The sequence below is a fragment of the Nicotiana sylvestris genome, chromosome 8 (genome assembly GCF_000393655.2).
Source record: "Nicotiana sylvestris chromosome 8, ASM39365v2, whole genome shotgun sequence".
NCBI classification, from domain to species: Eukaryota; Viridiplantae; Streptophyta; class Magnoliopsida; order Solanales; family Solanaceae; genus Nicotiana; species Nicotiana sylvestris.
In genome coordinates this window covers 202013357-202038370 of record NC_091064.1, presented here as the reverse complement: position 1 = coordinate 202038370, position 25014 = coordinate 202013357, and the positions used below count along the sequence as shown (strand labels likewise).

Here is a 25014-nt window from a genome sequence, read left to right as displayed (position 1 = left end):
ATCTAATTTCCTCCATATTAGGCATAGCAGTCAGTAAAGTGTTATCATCATCAGTGATAATCCTAGGAATGCAATCAAGGATGTCCTTAAACTGGTGCGTAATGTTGAATCTCTTGTGAAAGTGTCTAATAGTAGCCTTTGCAATGTTATCATCTCCTTCCACCCATCTGTCTCTGTGATATTTTATCTTGTGAAGCTGTAACCTTCTTCTTTTTTCCCTGATCAGACTATGAAAATATTTATTATTACTGTCACCCTCTTCGAACCATTTGATGTTTGCTTTCTGCTTAAGGATAGAATCTTGCATGGTCATCCATTTGATGTATTTTGCTTGCCCTTTGTTAAGCTCTTCCCTGGATGAATTAAAATTGTATTGCAGATCGAGCTCTTCAAGGTCATTCATCTTGGATTCCCAGAGTTTCACCTGTTCATGAACATTTCCAATCTCTTCTTTTGACCATTGAGTAAGCCTTTTACTGAGTTTTTTAAGCTTTTGTTGAAGTTTCCACAAGGCATTCCCCCTAATATTGGAGGACCACACTTCTTCTACCAGATTCATGAATGAAGGTTGTTCCACCCAGAAATCAAGGAATTTGAAGTACTTAATACCATTGTTGTTTTTGTTATAACACTTAAGGAGTAAGGGCCTATGATCCGAACCAGTCTTGGTAGATGTTTGACATCATTATTTTGTATAAGTTGACACCATGAGTCATTAACAAAGATTCTATCCAGCCTCTTCCAAATTCTTCTTCTAGCCTCTCAGTTATTGCACCAAGTGAACTTAGGCCCAGCATAGCCTAAATCCTTAACTTTACAATTATTCATGCAAGTGTTAAAGTCTAAGCTTTTGGACATTCTGTTAGGTCGGCCACCCTGTTTTTCATTCGGATCAAGAATAACATTGAAGTCTTCTCCTACGCACCAAAGGCCATCAATTATCTTGTGGGTATTTTTCAAGCTAGACCATAGTGCTTTTCTGTCGCTAGCTTTACATTTTGCATAAACTGCCGTAATGTACATACTCTTGGCGTCCACCCCGTTATGTATTTTGATAGTGATTTGTTGATCATCCATAGTAACCACACTTGATTGAAAGTTTTCAGACCACATGAGCCAAATTTGCCCATTTGTGTTGGATATGCATTGTTTAAGCTTCAGAAACCTCATATACTTATCCAAATTGTTCATATTGGCAAATGGTTCCATTAGGTCAATGAAATCCACTTTGTTGATGTTGATCAGTTTTTTTAATCTAGGCATGGCCTTTTTTGTGTTAACTCCTCTAATATTCCAAAAAATGGCACTTATCATGGAAAAAGAAGGAATTAGTTTGACCCACCTCCCTGAGAAGGTGCTTTCTCATTCTGTTTTTTCTTCTTGTCTTTTTTTTTTTGTTCTAATTCTTGCGTTTAGTCACAAGAGAGAAGCCTTCTTCGTTATCCTGGTCTTGTACTTTCTGAAGTTGATTTTCTGGTAGCATTACTATCACTGTGTTTGGGGAGGTTATCTCAAATTGTTGTATATTTTCCATCCTTGTTGAAACTGTTTCACTGATGCCTTGTTGTTGTTTAGGGTTCAGATCAAGTTCTGAGCATATTCCAGGTAAGTTTTTAATTTCTGAAGGGATACTAATAGACTCACTAACATATTTTTGCGATTCCAATTCCTTATTTTCTTTGCCCCCAATACTACTTGTATTCAAATCAGGTTCTGCACTATCAGTTAGTACATCATGTTCAACCACATTAGTACTGCCTTTTTTTATGTTGTCTTCCTTGTTAAATTCCCCATCTAATTTCATCTGATTACTGCAATTCAGCACATCTTCTGTCTGCTGAATATTGATAAGTATGTTCTTTTGAGTGTTGGAACCTTTTACATGTTTGAAGACTACTTTGGATTTCTTTTTCGGAACTTTGTTGTGCCTTTTAGCTGTTTTCTTTTTGGAAGGTCTGTTTTTTATGCTCTGTTGTATTGGAACTGCTTACTCCATAATCTGCGAGTCATTTGGTTCCTTTCGTTGTTGATAACCACCATCTTGCTGCTTCTTTTTGTTATTAGCATAACTGCCAGTATTCATTTTTTTCTGCTTACTGCCCTGGTTTTGTCTCATCAGTGTATTCTGCAGTTCATTATAACTGTTGGTTTTCCCTGCTTCATTTTCATCATTTACTTCATTATTTTCAGCTATTTTAGCTTCCTCGTGCCTATCCTTGTTTTATTTTTCTTGTTGTTCTTTCCCTTTCCATCTCTCTTTTCCTTTCTAACACTCTACAACTCATCATGTTGTATCTTAACTTTCGACAAAGTTTACAATACTTAGGTACCCCCTCATATTCAAGCTTTTATATGAACCCTTTTTGGGGGGCACTGTCGAAGACTTGCCCAACGTAAACAACATCTGGTTGTTGTTTAAGTAAATTGATTTCAATTCGAACCTTCGCCATGCTAGGTCTAATTTTACCTCGCGTCGCTAGGTCCATTTCCAATGGGGTTCCGACGACACTAACTACTTGCTTGATGTGGTGCCATGTATGCATATGGTATGGGAGACCAGGCAGCAACACCCATACCGGAGCCACTGGCAGGTCTTCCTCCGGCTTAAAATCCGGCGACCACCTCTGAAGCCACATTTGTTGACCCTCTATATCAATAACTCTCTTATACCATACAACATTAAAATTGTCTTCATTTGTGAAATCCAGAAATATATTAAAATTATCATAAACCTGAATTTTGACACTACCTTTGATGGTAATTAGTTCTTTGAATTTTGACCTAAGTCGGTCAATTTGGGGTCTAGGTTTGGGAAATCTACCCACAATTGTGAGTCTAAATTCTTCAGCCATGATTCCATAGTAGTCTGCCGCCTTGAATAACACCACCGACATCCCATTGTATGTCGTGTGTGTCGCTATTACTGATTCTCTTGTTTGTTGCTTTGAGGATTCTAGAGCTTGCTTTGCTGCTAAAATTGCCCCTACATAGGAAGTCTTTGTTGTTGATGCTTCCATTGATTGTTTTGTAGATTGATGAGGGGGGTTATGGCCATCCAGATGCGCCGGAGGGGCTCCGTCCGGTGGATCCATGGTGAAGGTGCGTTTGGCTACTCGCTAGGTGATAGCCGTTAGTTACCGTTGTTTTAGAGAGAGTAGAGAGCGTAATTTTAAGAGAGAGAATATTAAATATAGGATTTGTAAATAGAATAAAGTTTTGAAATACAAGTTTTTGTGACTGATCGATATGGATTGTCGTATGGTAACTTGTATTGTAGTTATGTCCTCTTCCTATGAGTTCTTCTGTTTGATAATTTAGGGCTATTTTGGTATATTAATATCGTATTTATGCTTTTATAATAATACAAGCTCTCCTTTTTTAATGAATTTGGACAATATAATACATTCTCAAATTAAATTAGTAATAGGATATTATAATACATTTTTAAATTAAATTAGTAATAGGAATTTTTAAAAAGTATATCGTGAAAGTAGTAGAATTATATGACTAAAGATATTTACTTTTTCAATTTTACATGAATTAAACAGCCCGAAAGTAATTATACTAATAGGATTCCTAAAGGTAATCATGTAGGATTCCTAATGTGTAGTATTATGTCCTAAAACTAATTGGATTATAAGAATAATATATAGAATTACGGTTATGTCCTTTTATTATGAGTTATTATGCTTAATATTATAAGTTTATTTTTGTAAATCGATATTGTATTCATGCTTTTATAATAATTTTTTTATTTTGCATTATCAATTTTAGTCTCACAAAATGAAACTTCTAAACAATTTTAATAATAATTAGCAAACGATAAACATTTATGGTAAATCAATTAAAATAAGACCATTTAAATTTTTAGAAGTAGGTATCCGAACTACTCATTGAAAGCGAGCTTTAATTACTCATTATTTAAAGAAGATTTTTATTATTCGCTGCTTAAATATAGGAATTAAGTCCCAACAGGAAAAGATTTTACTTTGAGTAGTTTCTATCCAATATTACAATTATATCCTTCATTGAATTGATTTAAGTAGGAAATATTTGAGGGACATTTTTATCCACCAATATTATTATTTGTGCTTTTATAATAATATAGATAGATATAGATATAGATATTGTTATAAATAGTATTTTATTTATGGTGAATATCTATATTTTAGAGAAATTTAAGGGTTTGTCACTTGGTGGCTAAGTCACATTTTTCCTATAAATAGAAGGGTTCTATTCTATTATAATTCATCACAAATCAATAAGAATTATGGTTTTATTATTTGTTGCAATATATATATATATATATATATATATATATATATATATATATATATATATATGCATTGACTAACTAGTTACTGATTTGAACTACGCACTAACATGAAAACACATTGTACACTTCCTATGAAGTAGACAAAAAGCACAAACAACGTAAATGTACAACTACAATACACAAGAGTGTGACATAATCCTTCAACATCCCCTTCCAAGTTAGAGGGGCCTTAGCAACCCCGGCCTGAATAAGATGTTATATCTTGATTTCAGTGATGAAAAATAATATATCTTTCTTTGCAGGATCATTCAAGATGCGAAGGAGGATGCGAGCAAGTCTATCAATGATGTATGAAAAAAGATAAGAAAGGGAGGAGTAAAATAAAGGAAGAATGCAACAAAGAAGGAATAAAGAGATTTGTAAAAGACAAGCCAGATGACGGAGGTAGACCTGTTGGCGTCCGCAGTCCCTCACATCCCCTCCTATGTTTCTACATTCCTATTTTATCTTCTTTAGAAACAGATGTATTTTTCTTTCAGACCAGTATTTGTAGTAATTCATAGAGTGTTCGTGGATTGTAATACTAGTTCGAGGTTGTAACAGTTTCGGTATTGTTAATAGTATAAAATAACCGATTTATTGCACACTTTCGCAATTATTTTCTGTTTGATTTAGCTTTGTTAGTCTTAACTATAAAAATGTAAAAGAAAAAGGTGAATTTAACTCTAACGTTGGCTTGCCTAGCGAGTACGATGTTAGGCGCCATCACGGTCCCGACGGTGAAAATTCAGGGTCATGACAAGTTTGTATCAGAGCACTAGGTTACTTAGGTCTCATGATTTGAACAGGCTTTGTAGAGTCTGGGGGATCGGTACGAAGACGTCTGTACTTATCTCCCAGAGGTTACAGATTTTAGGAATAATTTCACTCATATTCTTCTTTGCCGTGCGATGTTGTTCTCTCATTGCTAATTGAACTCTTCTACTCTTGTTCTCTCGCAGATCTCAAGAACACATACCGTTTCATCAGTTGATAGCCCGATCCCCCAGTGGCAGCTCCTATAAGAGGCAGAGGTCGAGGTCGTGCCATAGGTCGAGGCAAGGGCAGGGCTCAACCCAGAGCTCGAGCGGCAGCACCAGCAGCGGGACCTCAGGTGGAGTATGGCGATAAGGTTCTGGTCCGGACAGTTTCAGCAGGACCATCTCATGTCCTGGAGGGGTTTATAGCCACCCTAGTGCTTCAGGATGCTTTGGTCCGTCTTGTGGGTCTTATGGAGAGTGTAGCTCAGACCGGCACATTTCTTGTAGCACCAGCCGTCTCTCAGGCTGGAGGAGGAGCCCAGACTCCTGCTACACACACTCCGGAGTAGATGGCTCCCCAGTTTCAGACTCTAGCAGCTCAGCCAATTAGGGTAATTCCGCCGAGTATTGCAGTACATACCGGTGATGGATCGGCTATGTCTTCTGAGGCCTTGTGGAGATTGGATAGGTTTACCAAGTTTTTTACCACTACCTATGGCGGTACATCATCAGAGGATCCCCAGGACTATTTTGACAGTTGCCACGAGGTGCTACAGAACATGGGGATAGTGGAGACCAATAGGGTCAACTTTGCTGCTTTTCGTTTGTCAAGTTCCGCCAAGAAATGGTAGAGGGATTTTTATTTGGCCAGATCATCTGGGTCGCCTGCTTTGACTTGGGATCAGTTCTCTCAGCTATTTCTGGAGAAGTATCTTCCTATCATTTAGAGAGAAGACTACCAGAGGCAATTCGAGCATCTTCAATAGGGTTCCATGACTGTCACTCAATATGAGACTAGATTTGTTGATTTGGTCCATCATGCTCTTCTTATACTTCCTACCGAGAGAGAGGGGGTCAAGAGGTTCATTGAGGGACTTGCTCAGCCTATCAAGTTGCAGATGGCTAAGGAGACAGGGAGTGAGATTTTTTTTCAGGATGCAGCCAATGTGGCCAGGTGAGTTGAGATGGTTTTAGCTCAGGGGAGTGGTCAGGGGTATGACAAGAGGCCTCGTCACTCTGGTGGATTCAGTGGGGACTCATCTGGAGGCTAGGGTACTTTTGGCAGAGGTCATCCTCCCAGGTCTTTTCATTCAGCACTTCAGGCATCTCATGGGGCTTCAGGGAGCCGTGGTCCTTATGTACCTCCTTCAGGGCAGCCAGCTTATAGTGTACCACCAGCTCATATCAGAGCATTTCCTCTTCAGAGTTATTATCGCGGTCAGCCAGCTCGTCAGGGTCAGTCTCAGTTTCCTCAGCCACAATATCATGATGGATGTTTCGAGTGTGGAGAGCATGGACATGTTCGCAGGACTTGTTCGAGATTATTGGGTGTTCAGCTACAGCATCAAGGTTCTCGTGCCATGGTTCCGGCGCCAGTTGTTGCACCGCCTGCTCAGCCAGCCAGAGGTAAGGGTCAGGTAGGCAGAGGTAGGGGTCAGACTATTAGAGGTGGAGGTCAGTCCATTAGAGGTGGAGCCCTCCCCCTCCCAACTAGAGGCCATCCCAGGGATGCAATTCAGAGTGGTGGAAGCCAGCCCCGATATTATGTTATTCCAACCATGCCTGAGGCTGAGTCATCGGATGCAGCTATCACAGGTATAGTTTCAATTTGCAGTAGAGACACCTTAGTTCTATTTAATCCGGGTTCTACATATTCATACGTGCCATCCTATTTTTCTCCCTACTTGGTTGTGCCTCGTTATTCTTTGAGTGCTCCGGTGTATATATCTATACCTGTGGGAGACTCTATCGTTGTAGATCGTGTTTATCGTTCGTGTGTATTCGTCATTGGAGGTCTTGAGACCAGCGTAGATCTTTTGCTTCTCGATATGGTTGACCATGTTGCATGTATGATTCGCGAGTGGGGTAATAGATGCATTTATGGTTCGCGTCGTTCGACCCTCCAGCAGTGCACAATTTATTTTTATATTGGATCGAGTCGTACGACCTCGGCATTATTTGCGCATGATATTTTCTTGGTACTTTTCATGATTTGAACTGATTTAAATGCCTTGAATATAGATTGTTAACTGAAATATTATCAATGAAAGAACCTGTCACTTTCTATTATTAACTATTATTTATTCATGACATCCATGTTTAGCGTAACACTTAAATTATATCATTAATGACCCTAATAAATGTCAAGTCGACCCCTCATTACTACTTCTTTGAGGTTAGACTAGATTCTTACTGGGTACATATTCTTTATGTACTTATACTACACTTCTGTACTTAAATGTACAGGATCTGAGGCAGGTGCATGTCACGACCCGGATTTTTCACCCTCGGGAGTCGTGATGGTGCCTACTCTGGAAGCTAGGCAAGTCGAATATTATAAAATCATTACCCTTTTTATTAAACATGTTCAACAATTTAAAATAATAAGTGATTAAACAGCGGAATAAATTAAATAACCGGAAATGCGAAAGACAAAAAACTTAATAATTCAACCAAACACTACTACATAATTTGAAGTACAATACTACCTAGAATTTGGTGTCACAAGTCACGGAATGTCTAAGAATACTACAAATAAGGTCTGAATGAAATACATAAGTCTGTCTCTGAATAAGTAAAAACAGAAAGAGAAAAGATATGAGGAGACGCCAAGGCCCACGGACGCCTGCAGGACTACCTCGGGCCGCCTGAATAGACTGAAGATAGCACCCTCATTGTGGTTTAAACTCCTCGGTATCAGTATCTGCACACAGTGCAGAGTGTAGTATCAGCACACAGTGCAGAGTATAGTATCAGCACAACCGACCTCATATGCTGGTAAGTGCCTAGCCTAACCTCGATGAAGTAGTGACGAGTCTAGGACCAGACTACCAAATAAACCTGTACAGTTAAATCATATACAATGAAAATAAAAATAGATAATTACATCTAAGGTTGGGCGGCTGAAACATGCTGCGGGGAGTAACAGATAACAACAGAATAACAGTAGAAAAATGTAAGGAATGCCATAAATCAATTATCAGCAAAAGATAAGGAAATAAGGAAAAGAAGTACACATGTAATACCGTTGCAGGCGTGCAACTCGATCCCATTTCATATAGTACTGTTGCAGGCGTGCAACCCTCTCCCATTTCATATATTACTGTTGCAGGCGTGCAAACCGCACCCATTTCACATATTACCGTTGCAGACGTGCAACCCGCTCCCATTTCATATATTACCATTGCAGGCGTGCAACCCGCTCCCATTTCATATCATACCGTTGCAGGCGTGCAACCCACTCCTATTTTATTTATCAACACCAATCATAAAAGAATCTCGGCAAGGGAACAATAGCATAACAACAACATCCTGGCAATGGAACAATAATGTAACAACAACACCCCGGCAAGGGAACAATAATATAATAACAACATCCTGGCAAGGGAACAATAATGTAATAACAACATCCCGGCAAGGGAACAATAATATAATAACAACCTCTCAAGGGAACAATAATAAAATTCTCATATGAAGCACGAATAAATCACAACGGAGGCATAAACTTATAATACAAGATTCACGGGCATGCTTGACACCGACGTATAGATACTCGTCACCATGCCTATACGTCGTACTCCACAGTTAATACGTAGCAATTAAGACTCGACTCCTAATCCCTCAAGCTAAGGTTAGACCAAACACTTACCTCGATGCCACGAACATAATTCAAGCCTCAACTATCGTTTTACCTCTTGATTCCACCACCAATTCGCTCATATCTAGTCATAAGTTACTTAACTATATCAATAAATGCTAAATGAATCAATTCTAACGCATGAAAATAAGTTTTTCAATGTTTTCTCCAAAAAGTCAAAAATCGACCACGGGCCCACATGGTCAAAACCCGAGGTTCGAACCAAAACCCGATTACCCATTCACCCACGAACCCAAATATATAATTTGTTTTGAAATCGGACCTCAAATCGGGGTCTAAATCCCTAAAATTTGAAAAACCTAGGTTCTACCCAAAACACCCAATTTTCCTCATGAAAACCCTTGATTTTGAGTTGAAATCATGTGAAAAGATGTTAAAGATTGATGAAAACGAGTTAGAATTGACTTACAATCGATTTGGAAGAAGAGTTGCCTTTGAAAAATCACCCAAAGATAATTAGGTTTTGAGAAAGTTTGAAAAATGAGAAATTTTCGGCTAAGTTATGATTTACACAGGAGCAGGTATCGCAATTGCGATGATATGTTCGCAAATGCAAACTCGCAATTGCAGCAAAAGCTTCACAATAAGGATGCCTACTCTGCTTACTTCGCAAATGCGAACCATTGGTCGCAAATGCGGTGCCTGCTAAGGTCGCAATTGTGACATAAGCTTCACAATTGCAAAGGTTCCCTACCCAGCCCAGTCTTCGCAAATGTGATGGGTTTTTCGCAAATGCGAGCTAGCAATTGTGAAGCCTGCAAACCTGCAACACACAGCAGTTTTCCCTAAGTTCAAAACACTCTGTGGCCTATCCAAAACTCACCCGAGCCCTCGGGGTTCCAAACCAAACATGCACACTAACCCAAAAACATCATATGCACTTACTCGTGCAATCAGATCCTCAAAATATCAATAACTATGAATTAAACCTCAAAACTCATCATTTTCATCAAGAACACTTAAAGTTCATAATTCTTCAACCGGAGGTCCAAATCACGTCAAATAAACTCCATTTTTCACCAAATTTTACAGTTATCATTTAAATACTTTAACAAGTTTGTACCGGGCTTCGGAACTAAAATACGGGCCGATACCAATGGTTTCAAACATTAATTCTTTTCTTTATTTCATAAATAATTCAGCAAAATAATTTCTTTCAAAAATTGATTTCTAAGGCTTGAGACCTCGGAATTCATTTTTGGGCATACGCCCAAGTCTCATATTTTACTGCGGACCTCCTGGGATCGTCGGAACACAGATCCGGGTTGCTCAAAATGTTGACCAAAGTTAACCATAATCAAATTTTAACTCTAGAAATGTCTACTTCTCATATTGTTACACAAAGATTTCCGGATATACGTCCGGACCACGCATACAAATCGAGGTGAGGTAAAAAGGAGGTTTTAAGGCTTCGAAACACAGAATTTATTTCAAACACAAGTGATGACCTTTTGGGTCATCACAATGTATCTAGCTACCAGTCCGGCGCGCGTTCCTGATACCTGACCAAGATTCCACGGTGAGCTACCCCTTCTGAGCCGTTCAATAGCATGCTGGAGCCTCTCCTTTTGTTATTATTGCCTACTCTGTTTCTGGCAGTAGGATGGTTATATTCTTTTGTACATTATACTAGTTGCCCTCGTACTTGTGACACTAGTTCCTGGTACATACATTAGTAGACTATTACTTTTGGGTTGTATTTCTATTATTATGAATTGTTAATTATCAACTGTTTTAAATTTAAGTTAAGTAAATGTCGGGATTGCTTCATAAAATAATTTGGGAACTCACTAGTTGATTAGGGTTGACTTTCCTAACAACGGTGTTGGGTGCCATCACGGTCTATAATGGAATTTGGGTCGTGACGTTTACTTTGGGACTATGGAACGGTATTCCAGGAGACCCTCTTGCACTGCATATTTACTTTGGGACTACGGAACGGTATTCCGGGAGATCCCCCTGCACCGAATATTTACTTTGGAACTACTGAACGGTATTCCGGGAGATCCTCCTGTACTATATTTACGTTTGGGACTACGGGATGGTATCCTGGGAGATCCCCTGTTGTTATTTCTGTGTACCGAGCCTTTGATTTCTACGATTTCATTACTATTTAAATTTCAGCCTTTATTTTACAATGATACTTCATTTTTGCCTTATATTATTATATATTTTTCAGTAGGGCCCTGACCTGATCTCGTCACTACTCGACCGAGGTTAGGCTTGGCACTTATTGGGTACCGTTTTGGTGTACTCATGCCCTTTCCTGCGCATGTTTTTCGTGTGCGGATCCAGGTTCATCTTACCAGCCTCATCACTAGTTGCAATCGTTGCTGCTTATCGGAGACTTCAAGGTACATCTACCGCGTCTGCAGATCCTCGAAGTCCCCCTCTCTCCCCTATGTTCATTTTTCCTTCTTTCTGTAGTATGATGCATAGAACAGTTAAAACTTCTTAGTAGCTTGTGACTTACGATATTCCGGATTTTGGGAATTGTTTGGTACATTTCAGAAGTGTTAATTGTATATGCCGAGTGACATTCAGTTGCTTATTAGATATTTGATAATGTTAGTAGTTAATGTTCATATTTTTAATTCATTTTCAGCAAAGTGTTAGGCTTACCTAGTCGTAGAGACTAGGTGCCGTCACGATAATTTACGGAGAGAAGAACTTGGGTCGTAACACATAAAGAAATTACTTTAATGACCTTCCTTTAATTAGCTATGTTATATCTTTCTCTACAGTATTGTAATCCATAAAATGTAGTAATAGATAGAGGAATATTAATTTTTCACATATTAAATGACTTAAAGATGTGACACCGAGAAATCTAAACAGAGAAAATTTAGAGAAACCTTGAGTGACAGAGTGGAACAATTTTTCAATATTTAGTTAGCTAACAGATGAAAGATATAAAACGGATGTTACCTTTTTTATTCTTATTTTTCACCCGATGTTCAATACTTACTCCGGGAATAACAAAGCAGAACCAATGATAGTAGAGGAGCATTACCACTTATCAAAACATATGGTAGTAGTGGTGGACAAGAACTAAAAGGTCATCGTCGTAATTGCAATTTGCTATCATTGAAAATACAACTAAACTTCTCTGTAACAGTCTTATTTGTTTCGATATTTTTTAGTTGTATTATAGTGAAGTGTTGCTATAAACTACATATATTTTATACATAATATAAAAATCGATTCTAAGAAAAATATGACTTTTATATTGAATGATTATTATATGAGAATATTGTAATATAGAGGTCTAACTGTACATGGAATCTCTCTTCAAAAGAGTAGAGATCGTTCTAATGAATGTAGTAGCATCATAGCAGTATGCTACTGGCGCCGAAGCTATATACCTGCCAATCCCACATCCTTAAATGAAATCGCACATATTCCTTATTAACATAAGGAAACTAGCAGTTATATCCATTTATAAGTAGCTCATTATAAAAATTGGTTAATTCATAAAATATTATTAATATTAGTTAAATATTATTAATGTTAGCCAATTAGTTATTTGTATCAAAAAAGGCCAAATTATTTGCTTTCTTTTGAGTGTGTGTTATTATAATAGATTGGGTACATCTTAAGGACCTTGAATCTCAGTTTTGGGATGATTTGGTGCAATTTTGAGTTGGTTTGAATTAAAAATTTGAAGTAAAAACTGAACATGAAAAAAATGATAGAGAAATTTTCATAAAGTACTATCTTTTAGTGGTAATTAGCTATCTATAGATACCATTTACTATATTACGGATTGTAGATACGTTTTCTGTTGTTATAAGATGTATTTAAGCTACTGTATTCATGAATATAGTAGCATTTCTAGGCGTGAAATAGGGGATTACAACTAGACAGATTTTTGTATTTGAGTGTATTCGACTGTATTCATGGCGTGAAACATGGGATTACAGCTGGACAGATTATTGTATTCGACTGTATTCATGGCGTAAAACAGGGGATTACACTGTTTTTAAACGGAAAGTGAATCAATTAACATAATCGACTCCTAATATAACTCAACAAACTCAATTACAATACACAAATTTTGTATTTTCAGTTATAAAAAAGATTCTCAACCGAAAAATACTCCAAAAACATAGCAATCTTCAGAGAAATTATATAATACATCTGAATACATAAATTATATTAATTAAAAAAACATATGAATACATTCATGGCATATAGCGAGACAGTGAATACAATAAATACATAGAATACAACGGGATACATTGAAATATAATGGAAAAAAGACAACGAATACAATGAAATACATGGAATACAGCAAGATACATTGAATTACAATGAAAAAATAGACAATGAATACAATGAAATACATGAAAATACAGCGTGATACATTGAAATATATTAATTGAAAACCAAGTTTCTCAGCCCCAAATTGAATTTCTGGACATGCTCGATAACCTTCCCAGTTTTATCATCAACAAATTGAATCGTCGTATATTGCGGCAGCTTTCTTTGAAGATCAAGTTCAACCTTAATCCAAGCTGTGCTAGGCCTAGACCTTTCTTGTGTGGCCTTATCAATAGCAATGGGCTTACCTGCTACTGAGGCAATAGACAACAGTGATTTCTTCGCGAACAACATAGGCGGCAGATTCGGAAACGAGATCCAAACAAAGGCTCTTGAAGTCTCTTCTTTAAGGTTAAATCCAATAGTCCATGAAAATAACCTAAACTGATTTTCTTTCCCATTCAAGGATATGTAGTTAACAGATTTAGCCGCTGCAAGAACATAGTCATCATATCTATCGAATCAAATCAAAATATGTCTTCTTGCAAGCTATCCAATAAGGCATCGTCCTTGAGTTCCAAACTGCAAAGGCAGTTGTTTGCGCAGCTGTAGCATATCAGATTGTCGCCCTAGAGAGACAAGAGAGAGTGTGGGGTTTTTGACTAATGGTAGGTGATGTGGGTGAGAGGATTTTGAGATTGAGTATCATATTTTCAGGGAATGAGGGAAGAAAATGATATGTATCAAAGTAGAGAGAGAAAGAAAATAGTGTAACTGAATAGCATATTTAGTGGCTTAGGGGTAGGAGGTAACCAAAATTAGATATTTTGCTATAAATATTAAAAGGTATTTATAAAATATAATTTTTTAAAATGGTATTTATTTAAAATAAATAAGGTGTTAACCTTTGCTGTAGGAGGTAAAAATTCCAAAATGATATGTGTATCACACTGTATATCATTTGTGTATCACATATGTATTATATTTGTACCAATTGTGTATCACATGTATATCCATGTATACCGGTGTGTGAGATACATGCGTGATACATGTGTTGCAGAAGAATTTTTTGAACTCAATTTAATTACGAATTTTGATACAAAACCAGTCCAAATCACCTCCAATCTTCCTCAAATTTTGTATATTGACTTATCTATATGTTTTCAATTAATTCAACTATATCCATTGAAAAAGTTTCTTTTTTGCTTAGATTTTTGAAATATAATATATATATATATTAGATTTTTGGAATATTGTGTCTTTTTTTTTTGTATTTCATCACCTTATTTGCTACCTCATCCATGAAATTTTCTTTCCGTCTTGCATCTAATGTTGCTAATCACGCTTTAAAATATGGAAGGAGATTTTTGCATGTGATTCTTTGAAAGAAAGGACCTTATTTATTTGATTTTTCAATTTTTATATGTGCTTGGCTAGTTTTGGTAAGTCTATGACTAATGACTAGAAGTTGATAAGTTGAGACTTATTTGGAACATTTGTGTAAGTTTCCCACATACCAATGCAAAGGTTAGAGTCGTTAAAATAGGGCAAAAAAACAAAAATAGCCTGATTTTCAAAGTGATTTTTATAGGGTTGCTTATCAGACGGATCAGGTGGTTATTTACTCTTAACGATTTGGTTTATCGGTTATCGACTTTTAAATATATTAATATGCTAGCCACCCGATAAGATATCGAGCGAATTGGTATCGATTTAGCTACTATCAGGCGGTTATCGGACGGTTTAGCGGCCTAGTTCTCTTTCCAACCTGTTGTGTCTATATCAACCGCCTGCCCAAAAATCTCATTTTCATAGGCTTACTGATTGTGAGTCCAATCATCGAATATTCTACCTTCACCTAAAAGTCTGCATTCTTGGTAGCTTAGGCAATACCCAACTGTTGAGCAAATGTCGCCGCTTTATTTGCCATCTCCAGGTACTATCAGCAATTGACAAATTACAATTGAACATTTATGAACTGAGACACTTGAGCGACAAGCTAGAGTTTGAAATGTATTAAGTGGTTAACAATGAATTAGTTCCCGGTGAAGCAAGGCACAAATGTGCACAGGGTATACAAGTACATACACACAAATGTACATAGTATGTATCAGTAAGCATTAAGAGACACAAACGAACTATCTCCATCATAATTTAATTGCCAGTAAGGGAAGAGGTTTCCAAATCAATAATTTGTTGATACGAAAAGAACTGTGGAAGGGATTTTTATTATTTAATATATATATATATATATATATATATATATATATATATATATATATATATATATATATATATATATATATTTAACTGGTTAACGATTTATGCGATATGAAAATTGAATAATCCGCTCCCAAACCGATAAGCCGTTGTTAATAAAATTTCAATCCGTTCCTCATCCATTAAACCGATAACCTGATACCAATAAGCCATTAAGTCACTTTTGCGGTTCGGTTTTCGGTTTTGAACACCCCCTAGATTTTTACCTTTCTATACACTATTTGAAACCTTATTACCCTTCCTACTCAAGTTTCAATTTATTTACATGGTCATATACAATTTACCAATTATATACAAATAAGTTTCAAATGAGTATCCCTTTTATATTAGGAATTGAACAAGGAATATTAGTTATTTCCTTATCCCTTTATACTTGTCTCTCTCTCTCTCTCTCTCTCTCTCTCTCTCTCTCTTTTTGTCTCTCTACTCTTTTTCCCCTAATTTTTCTTCATTTGATGTTCTCTATTTTTTTATGCTTTCTTGTTATATAGAGTTTTAATGGAATTCATCAATGGATTTCAATCGTCTTAAGTTAGCAATTTCCTTTCATGTTGCACAATTCGTGTTCAAATTGAAGTTGTCAATCAATGAATTTTGAAGGTGTTTGATTCTCCACCATTGACAACCATTAAAAAGTTTTGAAGCTTTGAAATAGAATTTCGATTTTCAAAAACCATTATTTGTTTGGATTAGGTGTTGTTGCAAATAATTAAAATATTGTTTGGAGTTTATATCTCAATTTTAAGGATGTTTTGGTGAAGATTAGATTCGATTTTGGCTGAATTTCAAATAGAAACTCGACAAAGAAATTGTAGTAATTACACATGACATACAATGTACTTACGAAATTGAAGTAAAGTTATTCTGTTGTGGTTATATATATTTTTTTATTTGAATGTTGTATGAAAGTTGAAAAATAATTGTATAATGTATGAATCATTGTATAAAATTTGTATTTAAGTTATAAATATTATCTTTTTATATAAAGTTATTGATATGTATCAAAATTGTATTAAGAGAGTAAGTTTTGATTGGAATATTAGAGAGGAAGAAGCACACACCAAGATAATATACAAATTAGATATAGAATATGTACAAAAAATATATTGTATAAAATTTGTATTTAAGTTGCATGATATTGTATTTGTATTTAACTGTCTAGAAATAATGTATGAAAGATGTAGATAAGTTATAAATAAGTTGTATAATATATAATTAGTTGTATGAAATTTATTTTTATTATGTATGTTCTTGTAGATATTAAAATTTGCATTAAATTTGTACGAAATTTATTTTTAATTTGTATGTTGATGTACCATATATTGTTCTTAGAGATAGAGATTTTATGTGTTTAGTTTAAATATAAATATGCAATAAAATTTAGATTCAGTAGAAGTTCTCTTTTAGATTGTGCTGATGAATAATTGTTGATTCCTTGGGAAACATAATTCCGACACTGTCATATGTATTATATAAGAATTTTTATTATATACAAATGCTGATTGAGTAAGAACAATATTTGGATCATAGATTTCATAGTACTTGCTTTGATTCTTTTTATATGGTATTATTTCATTATTAATCAGTTTTAAAAAGAATGCTAGCTTTCTAGCCACTAAAATCTATGGCTTGTTTACGACCAATATATATTTTCGAGGTTCTAATATTTCCGTCACCAAAAACGACAGCACATTATTCAACTACAAAATAAATTGGCAAATATTGTATACCTTTATAGGTTGAAGTACAGTGAGACCGCCAATTTTAAGCGGAGTAGAGAGGCAAAGTGGAATAATAAATAAAAGAGATTACCAACTTCTAATAGCTGAGACTTCTTTGATCACCTTCAAGCAGGTTTATGATTGGTTTAACATATGAAGTCAAATAGAATACAATAACATTTTTTCTTTTTTGGTTTTGTTTTTTGAGTCTACTTTGGAAAGGAATTCTTGAAAACTATCTATGAAACTAACTGATGCTCCTAGTAAGTGTGGAATAAGATTATTTAGCAATTGGCGTTCAACTGCAGTGCATTGTAGAACATGACTATCAGCTTCGTAGTACGTAGTTTAAGAAATGGAACATGTGTTTTAGCTGAATACGATATTCTTCGTGGAAAATTTAGTTACTTGATTTGTTTTGTGGAAAATGTTTGACTGTTGGGAGTATCTTTGGTCCAAATATTCTAGAGAGAAGATAGAGAAAAGGAAAAAGGTATAATTAAATCCCTTGGTTGAAGGCACTAATAATGGTTTGAGAGCCTTTTAAGGTGGAATGTATATAATTTGCAAGTAATCCTTGTTTAGGGCGGGTAATATATAAAATTAGAACAATTTTGGTAAATAAGTTTCAAATATTGTATAGAAACGAAAAAAATCCCATTCACAAATGCTAATTGAAAATCAGCTACTGTTTCAAAAGTAATCGAAATTTAGCCACTTTTTTCATGTAAAAATAAAATCTAAATAAAAACACCTTTAAAAACCCGAAAAAATTCCGGCATAATATACTGGAGTTCAAATTTTTTACATATGAGATTCCAGCACAATGTAATATGCTGGAGTATGCTGACTATTTTTCAATTACCAGTCCAAAACTGACTAGCCCGTATTATTTTAACGTTAAAACCAGCTTGATCAGCCCAAACACAGTCCACTAGTTGGGTATTGGGCTAGCATATTTCTAGCCCATTATTGAGACTTAGCCGGCCTAAATCACATTAGGGATTTTTTCCTAACTATACCATATATGAAACCTTATTACCAAAAATGTGCATAGTTTGTATATTACCCGCCCAGTCCACACTTTAACTACAATTTATATATCAATCGTTAATTAGGCAGAATTTGCCATTTATAGCGCGCGAAAAATCAGCCACAGAATCTGGGATTGATTTATTCCACATTAAATTCAAAATATGAAACATAAAGGAGATCTGAAAGCTGCGTAATTTTGAAACGGAAAGGAGATTTCTGTTTTTCATCTTCATCTGTTCTTCCATATATTTTCCACCATTGATAGCCATTAAAAAGCTTGAAAGCTTTGAATTCAAATTTAGGTTTTCAAAAATCATTATTTGTTTGGATTGGGTGTTGTTGAAGATAATTGGGAATATGGTTTGGAGTTTATATCTCAATTTTGAGGGGTTTTGGTGAAAGATTAGACTTGGTTTTGACTGAATTTCAGATTGAAACTCGAAGAAGAAGAAGAAGAAGAAGAAGAAGAAGAAGAAGAAGAAGAAGAAGAAGAAGAAGAAGAAGAAGAAGAAGAAGAAGAAGAAGAGAAGACATATTTCCAGAAATTGTAGAATTGTAGATAAATTGTAGATTGGGAAGACTAAAACTTCTACAAATCTTCTACAATTATGTCGAAAATGCCAATTATTCTACAATTAAAATGGGAATTGGGATATTAAAATTCAATGTATCCACTTTGTAGATATCTTGTAGATAAATTGTAGATTATTTGTATTCTGATTGTAGATGCATTGTTTTCTGTTTTCACAAATCTAAAACGACTAAAGCTTCTACAAAATCTTCTGCAAAAAACAATCTACAATTTATCTACAATTTTTCTAATTTGACTACAATTTATCTACAAATTCTGGAAATATGTCTTCTTCTTCTTCTTCTTCTTCTTCTTCTTCTTCTTCTTCTTCTTCTTCTTCTTCTTCTTCTTCTTCTTCTTCTTCTTCTTCGAGTTTCAATCTAAAATTCAGCCAAAACCAAGTCTAAATCTTCACCAAAACCCCTCAAAATTGAGATACAAACTCCTAAACATATTCTGAATTATTTACAACAACACCCAATCAAAACAAATAATGATTTTTGAAAACTCAAATTTGAATTCAAAGCTTCAAAGCTTTTTAATTGGGGTCAACGGTGGAATTCAAAATAGAAACGTGGGGGAGGGGGGTACTCATTTTCCCTCAATATAACAGAGTGCTTGTAAAGATTAATTAAGGTCCAAAAACACACAATGAGTAGCTTATAATTTTTGCAAATAAACTTAATCTAAGTCTGTAAACCAAACTTAATTGTAGAAAGTGCTGGAGTTATCGAATTCAGTTTGTAAAAAATGGCATTACTGAGAATACGATGATTGAAGGCACTGCCAATGATATATTGCGGAAAAACAAGGAAAGAGAAGATACAGTCCTATAATTATGCCTAATATAAATGCACCCTTAATTATATCCTTAATTTGAATTATGGTATATAAATGGTAATTTGGTATACTGAAATGTAATTAACTCAAACCTTAAACATTGAGGGTAATAAGGTTTCATATGTGGTATAGGAAGGTAAAAATCCCATCACATTATGGTCATGAAAATCAAACTGAATTGTTGAATGAAATTGAATCATAATTCATGTAATACAAAAGAGAAAAATAAAAAAATTCCGAGATGGTACTTTAATATGGATTCTTATCTTGAACACAGGCAGATCTATTTTTGGAGCAGAAGGGTCATCAGACCCCGTTAACTTCGGCAAAAATTCGAAATATATAGGTATATATTTATTGAAAAATGTAATATAATTTACTTAAAACCCTTAAGCTGAAAAGTCAGATGAGGCACTAATTGAGTAGTTCATCTTCAAATCCTAGGTCCGCAAATATTTGCATAGTACCTCAATAGATGAGGAAGCATTAGATGTAGACGATAGAACAAGGGGGTGGGAATCAATTATATATAAGTTCACATTTTACTGGAACTGATCAAGACTATATGTGACTTCTCAAAAAGCAAACAATATAGGTAACAATTTAAGAAAATAAATGATGATAACATAGTGTTAATCCTCCATCTTCAATCTATGGATCATGATTCGAGTCACACTAAGGTAAATAGATCCCCGAGGAAAAAGTAGAACATGAAATAGATTTTGATATTCTTCTTAAAGGGGACTCCTCTCGACTATTTCATTAGGTACCTGCTACTCTCGACTATTTTATTACGTACCTACTACCTTCACCAGCACATAAATAGGATAATTCTGCCCACCGAGTACAGTTCTACGCTTCAACAAGTCTTTCCTAAGTGCACACTCATTTCTAACGCTCAGTGGTTGAGTCATTTGCCCTCCACCGGGAAACCTTCAACACACACATTTACCTACATGTGTGTTTCTGTGTATTGTCCACACTATTTGCTACATTCAGTCATTCACCTTCTACTGGCCCGTTCATCTTCTTTTCTGTTTCTTCTTAGTTTAGATGATTTCACTTCAATGGCAGATATTGCGAGGAGATGGCTTTTCTATTACCAATTTGTAAGCATCTTCAATGCAGACCTCCAGTTCACCCAAATTACTGCAAGGTTTTCCCTCCTAGAATTCATGTTCCTAAACACTAGTGGGATTTCTGCAAACTCAAAGTAGCAAAAGAAAACTAAATCTCCACTTAAAATGTACCCAACAAACATGTCCCTCACTATTCCAAGACTTCTCATATAAATTGGTACTTGTCTTTGTATCAACATAACATCTCCAACCAGTCCAACTTTCTGCAGAGCGGTATGCCGATGCTTAGCTCAATGACAGGTAGCATATCTATCACTCAATCTGCACACAGTAGCTGGTGCATGGCTCAAATTGCATGCATAATGAGGTATTGGGGCTGCATCAGTTTATCGTTGCTCAGTTCCTTCAGGAATCAGACCTACAAGGAAAAGACAGAAAAACCAAATCTTTAACTCGTCCTTTGCTTTCTCCACACGAACTTATCAACAACCCAGAACAGAACTTCGTCTATAGCGGAACATATTAAGGCACGACTCCAACATTCAGATCCAACAAGATTCCAAAGCACCTTATAAAGATATAAAAGCTCAGAGAAGAACCTCCTCTTTCAGTCCTGCCATTCTTTTAAACTATCTTCATTATGTAAGTCATACTCTTGACAAGTTGATACTATCATTTAGCAAAATATACTTGCGCATAACTTATATAAGTCATCCACCGAACTACATTTTCACATCTCCACAAAACTTTTATATGCACTGCCAGGTTTACGATAACAGGCGTAGAACAAGAATCCCTGTTTCTTTATACCTGACCTGAAGAGCTAAGCATTCTTTAGCATAGTAGCACCTCCAATTAACAAAAAAAAAAGGGACTTTACTACATCAATTAGTCACAGTCGCGACAATCTAACAAAAAATTAAAAGAAAACAAAGCAGGAGAACTAAATCTTTTGACCAAAGTCAAAATGTTAATAACTTGAATACTTCAAAACAAGAGTGCCTACAAGCTACGAGAGTACTGCCAACTAAGACGTTAACCCCTAAACAAATCTTATTAAGATCGACCCAACAAATAGAACTATAACTAACCCAACCCAACAAAACTACATAACATTATCATATATTAACAGGAAACATATCATGTGAATGCACCCCACTAAACTGCATGGATTGGACTGTGGCTAGAGTTCATGCCTGAGCTACCAGATGAAGGATTAGCATGGAAAGCTGACTGCCTGGAGGAGCCCTCAACCAGTTTTAGTGAGAGAGAAGATGGTTTGGCATCACCAATGGATTCTCCTAAACTTAGCTTTGACATACCAACCAGCTCATCAACATTAATTGGACTCTTTGAATGAACAGCTGTTGGCTTAAGAACTTCATGGGTCTCTGCTTTTGCCGGCTCTGCAGTATAACCTGGCCAACATGGATAAGGCATCGGGAAAAATGGGGCGACATAAGCAGGATATACTAGTGGATGAGGATATTGTGAACTTTCTTGTTTAGGAACTGAAAGTTCCCCATCGTTGGAGTTGGCAGAAGCTACTGAACCCATTGATTCACATTCTTCATCCACAGAAGGAGTAGGAGGCAATGGATTGTTGCTTTGCATCTCGCCTTGTGGAGGATCATCTGCAAGGAAATCCCTTGATACCATTGGAGTGTCGCCCGACTATGGTAATTAACAGAAAAGAAAAAGAAAAGAGAACAAACATTAAAAGTAAATACATTGAAGCCAAGCGTGGAGAAAAGATTGTAGATTACATTCAAAATCCAAGATGAGGTAAGAAAGTGTCCAAGTGCCAAAAAAACATTACAAGTTCAATCAAAAGGTATGATGTTATAGCCTATAGGTATGTGCATCTTTGACATAACAGATGATAGCAATATGGAACAGCACTAGACATCTAGTTGATGAAGTTTGCAAGATAACAATGATAATAGAGAATCATTATTCTGTCCTAGATCAACGAGAATAAGAGTAGAACGAACGACAACATCTTTTATCAAAGACAACAAGTTTACAATTTCATGGTGATAATAAGGTTCATATAACTTAATGAGGGGCGCATTAAAATCATCTATAAGTGAGATTTCACTTACCTCATCAGCAACAATATCAAACAGGCTGGAGCGTCTTTTTCTCCTTGACATATTACTTTGCCTAATGAAATATTTCTGGGCGTGGCTTGCTACCTGCGTTGGCGTTCTAGAAATTACATAGTTACGAGCAATTCCACGCCAATCACCTTTACCAAGTTTTTGCAAACCAAGTAGAAACATCCTATGCTCCTCCTCAGTCCAGGGAACCCCTGTGCAATTAAGTTTAAAGTTATTTCAAGAACCAACCCAGCAAGAAAACCTATTGCAATATAAATCCCTCAGTAGCAATATCAATTTTCTCAACTCCGGCACTTCTGAAAAAACATAATCACCATAAAGAAGAAAGAAATTCCATTAATTTGAAAATCAACTATTGCCACAATGAGAAGTGCATCTGTAAAGGATGAAGAGTTTCAAGATATCATTGAAACAACAGCAGCTGACAGTAAATTAGAGTTTCAAGCAACTCATACACAAGTTGACGTTAGCATTAAGTGACAATTCGATCAGACCGTAAATTAGAGTTTCAAGCAACTCATACAAAAGTTGACGTTAGTTTGACAATTCGATCAGTCATGCTTATGCTATGTCTGGTCAGGGGCGAAGTTATGTTGGCCCAAGGGTGGTCAACTTCGCCGAAAAATTATACTACGTATAAGGTAAAATCCCTTATTAAATTTTACCACTGTGTCTGGTCACTGAGTAAAGAGGAATATGATACACAAATAACTTGATTCACAAAAAAGGAACTAAGAAAATCATAAAGCTGGCAAAGGTTTGCAATAAATTTCCGTGCCAATGAAGTGATCCGGGAAAACATACATCCTTGTTTACACATTCCATTTTGATTGAAAAAAAGTTATGACAGCAAATTGGATAGAGAAAACCATTAACCTTTGCCAAACTGAAAGCTCCCAATATCTTTTGTTTTTCTCTTACACATCAAAACTATAAACTTGAAACACATGTTAATAGTATCTTATTTCTGCACATTCATTTACAATAACAAATAGTACGAAAAATTGCAGCTTGTTTAGATAAAAATACCAAATATCTCACCTTATTATTTAAATTGGATACTTTAATCATAATTCATAAATCTCAGATATGCACACATTTAACACAACCAAGAACCAAAAAAAGCAAACACAATTCCTAAACCTTTACCTTATCAAAAAAAAAAAAAAAAACACAATTCCTAAGACCCAAAAAGATAAAATTTCTCAAAAATGAAAAAAAAAATCAAACCTTTTTTCCTTTCACGGCTAGAGGAAGAACCAGCAACAAAATCTTCAGAAGCATAACCATCAGCAGAACCACCAACAGCAGGGTGATCAGGTGTATTACCAGGTGAGTCATGAACGGCACCGTTTAATGGACCACTGCTACTAGCAAAATGGGTCAAGTTACCCATACTAGCACTTTTTCGGATCAACCCATCAGTCAATCGGACCCCAAATAACTTCACACCTCTATTTGGACAAGTCCTTGAGTTATGTCCATTAGTACTGCAATGTGAACACCGACGGGTCATAGCTGAAAAAACCCGAATTCCAATCAAATCCCAGATATAACCCGATCCAATCAAATCCTAAAACAAGATCCAAATCCGAATGGGTCTTTTTTTACATGATCCAAGAAAAGAACAACAAGAAAAAGAGATAATTTTTGGGTGATAGTATATGATTGAAGTGTTTTAATTTTTGTTTTTTGCTAGAATCGAAGTTATGTGGATACAGATATAGATATAGTGAGAGAAAGTTGTGTGTGTTTTGAGGAAGAAAATGTTTATAGAGAGAGAAAGGATGATGGACACGACAATAAAAAAAAAATTTAGGTCTAAGGTAGAGAGATAAGAAAGGAAACAACTTGGTATAGCTGAGCCGGAGGTGGCAATGTGGTAATTATGTGAGGTAGGTGGCTTCATTTTTGGGTAATACTATAAAAGATTTTTGTAGATTTAGATAATGTACTTTAATATTTATTCCATCTAATGGAGACGTTGAAAAATTTAGTATACCATTTTTGGATTAAATCTAGATATTCTGATTTATTTTAAAACATTTTTAAAATAAATTTTCAGACCTCACTTGTTGGAATATATTATTGTTGTTCTAAATAAAGTCCTCTAATATTAAGTTTCTCCCGATAACTATATGTCTGATTC

The 25014-nt window shown here is 35.6% G+C and overlaps 1 protein-coding gene across 2 annotated transcripts; it reads right to left on the bottom strand.

Annotated features, from left to right (window-relative positions):
- Positions 1-20231: 20231 nt before the first annotated feature.
- Positions 20232-24701, bottom strand: LOC104232190 (transcription factor MYBS3). Of its 2 annotated transcripts, XM_009785327.2 has the most exons (4): positions 24096-24701; positions 22848-23056; positions 21939-22416; positions 20232-21160 (listed from the first exon to the last, which is right to left on the bottom strand). In XM_009785327.2, the coding sequence occupies exons 1-4, from the start codon at positions 24379-24381 to the stop codon at positions 21129-21131; spliced, it is 1005 nt and encodes a 334-aa protein (XP_009783629.1). In that variant the 5' UTR covers positions 24382-24701; the 3' UTR covers positions 20232-21128. The 2 variants fall into 2 exon arrangements, with proteins under 2 accessions (XP_009783629.1, XP_009783628.1); XM_009785326.2 differs by lacking the exon at positions 20232-21160 and having other exon boundaries at positions 21693-22416; positions 24096-24700.
- Between the last annotated feature and the right edge of the window lie 313 nt (positions 24702-25014).

Coding starts and splice junctions, on each gene's coding strand:
- LOC104232190 (XM_009785326.2), bottom strand. CDS start 24,381: ATGACCCGTCGGTGTTCACATTGCAGTACTAATGGACATAACTCAAGG. Junction 23,057..24,095: donor TAGCCGTGAAAGGAAAAAAG/GTTTGATTTTTT, acceptor TTAATTGCACAG/GGGTTCCCTGGACTGAGGAG. Junction 22,417..22,847: donor TTGATATTGTTGCTGATGAG/GTAAGTGAAATC, acceptor TAATTACCATAG/TCGGGCGACACTCCAATGGT.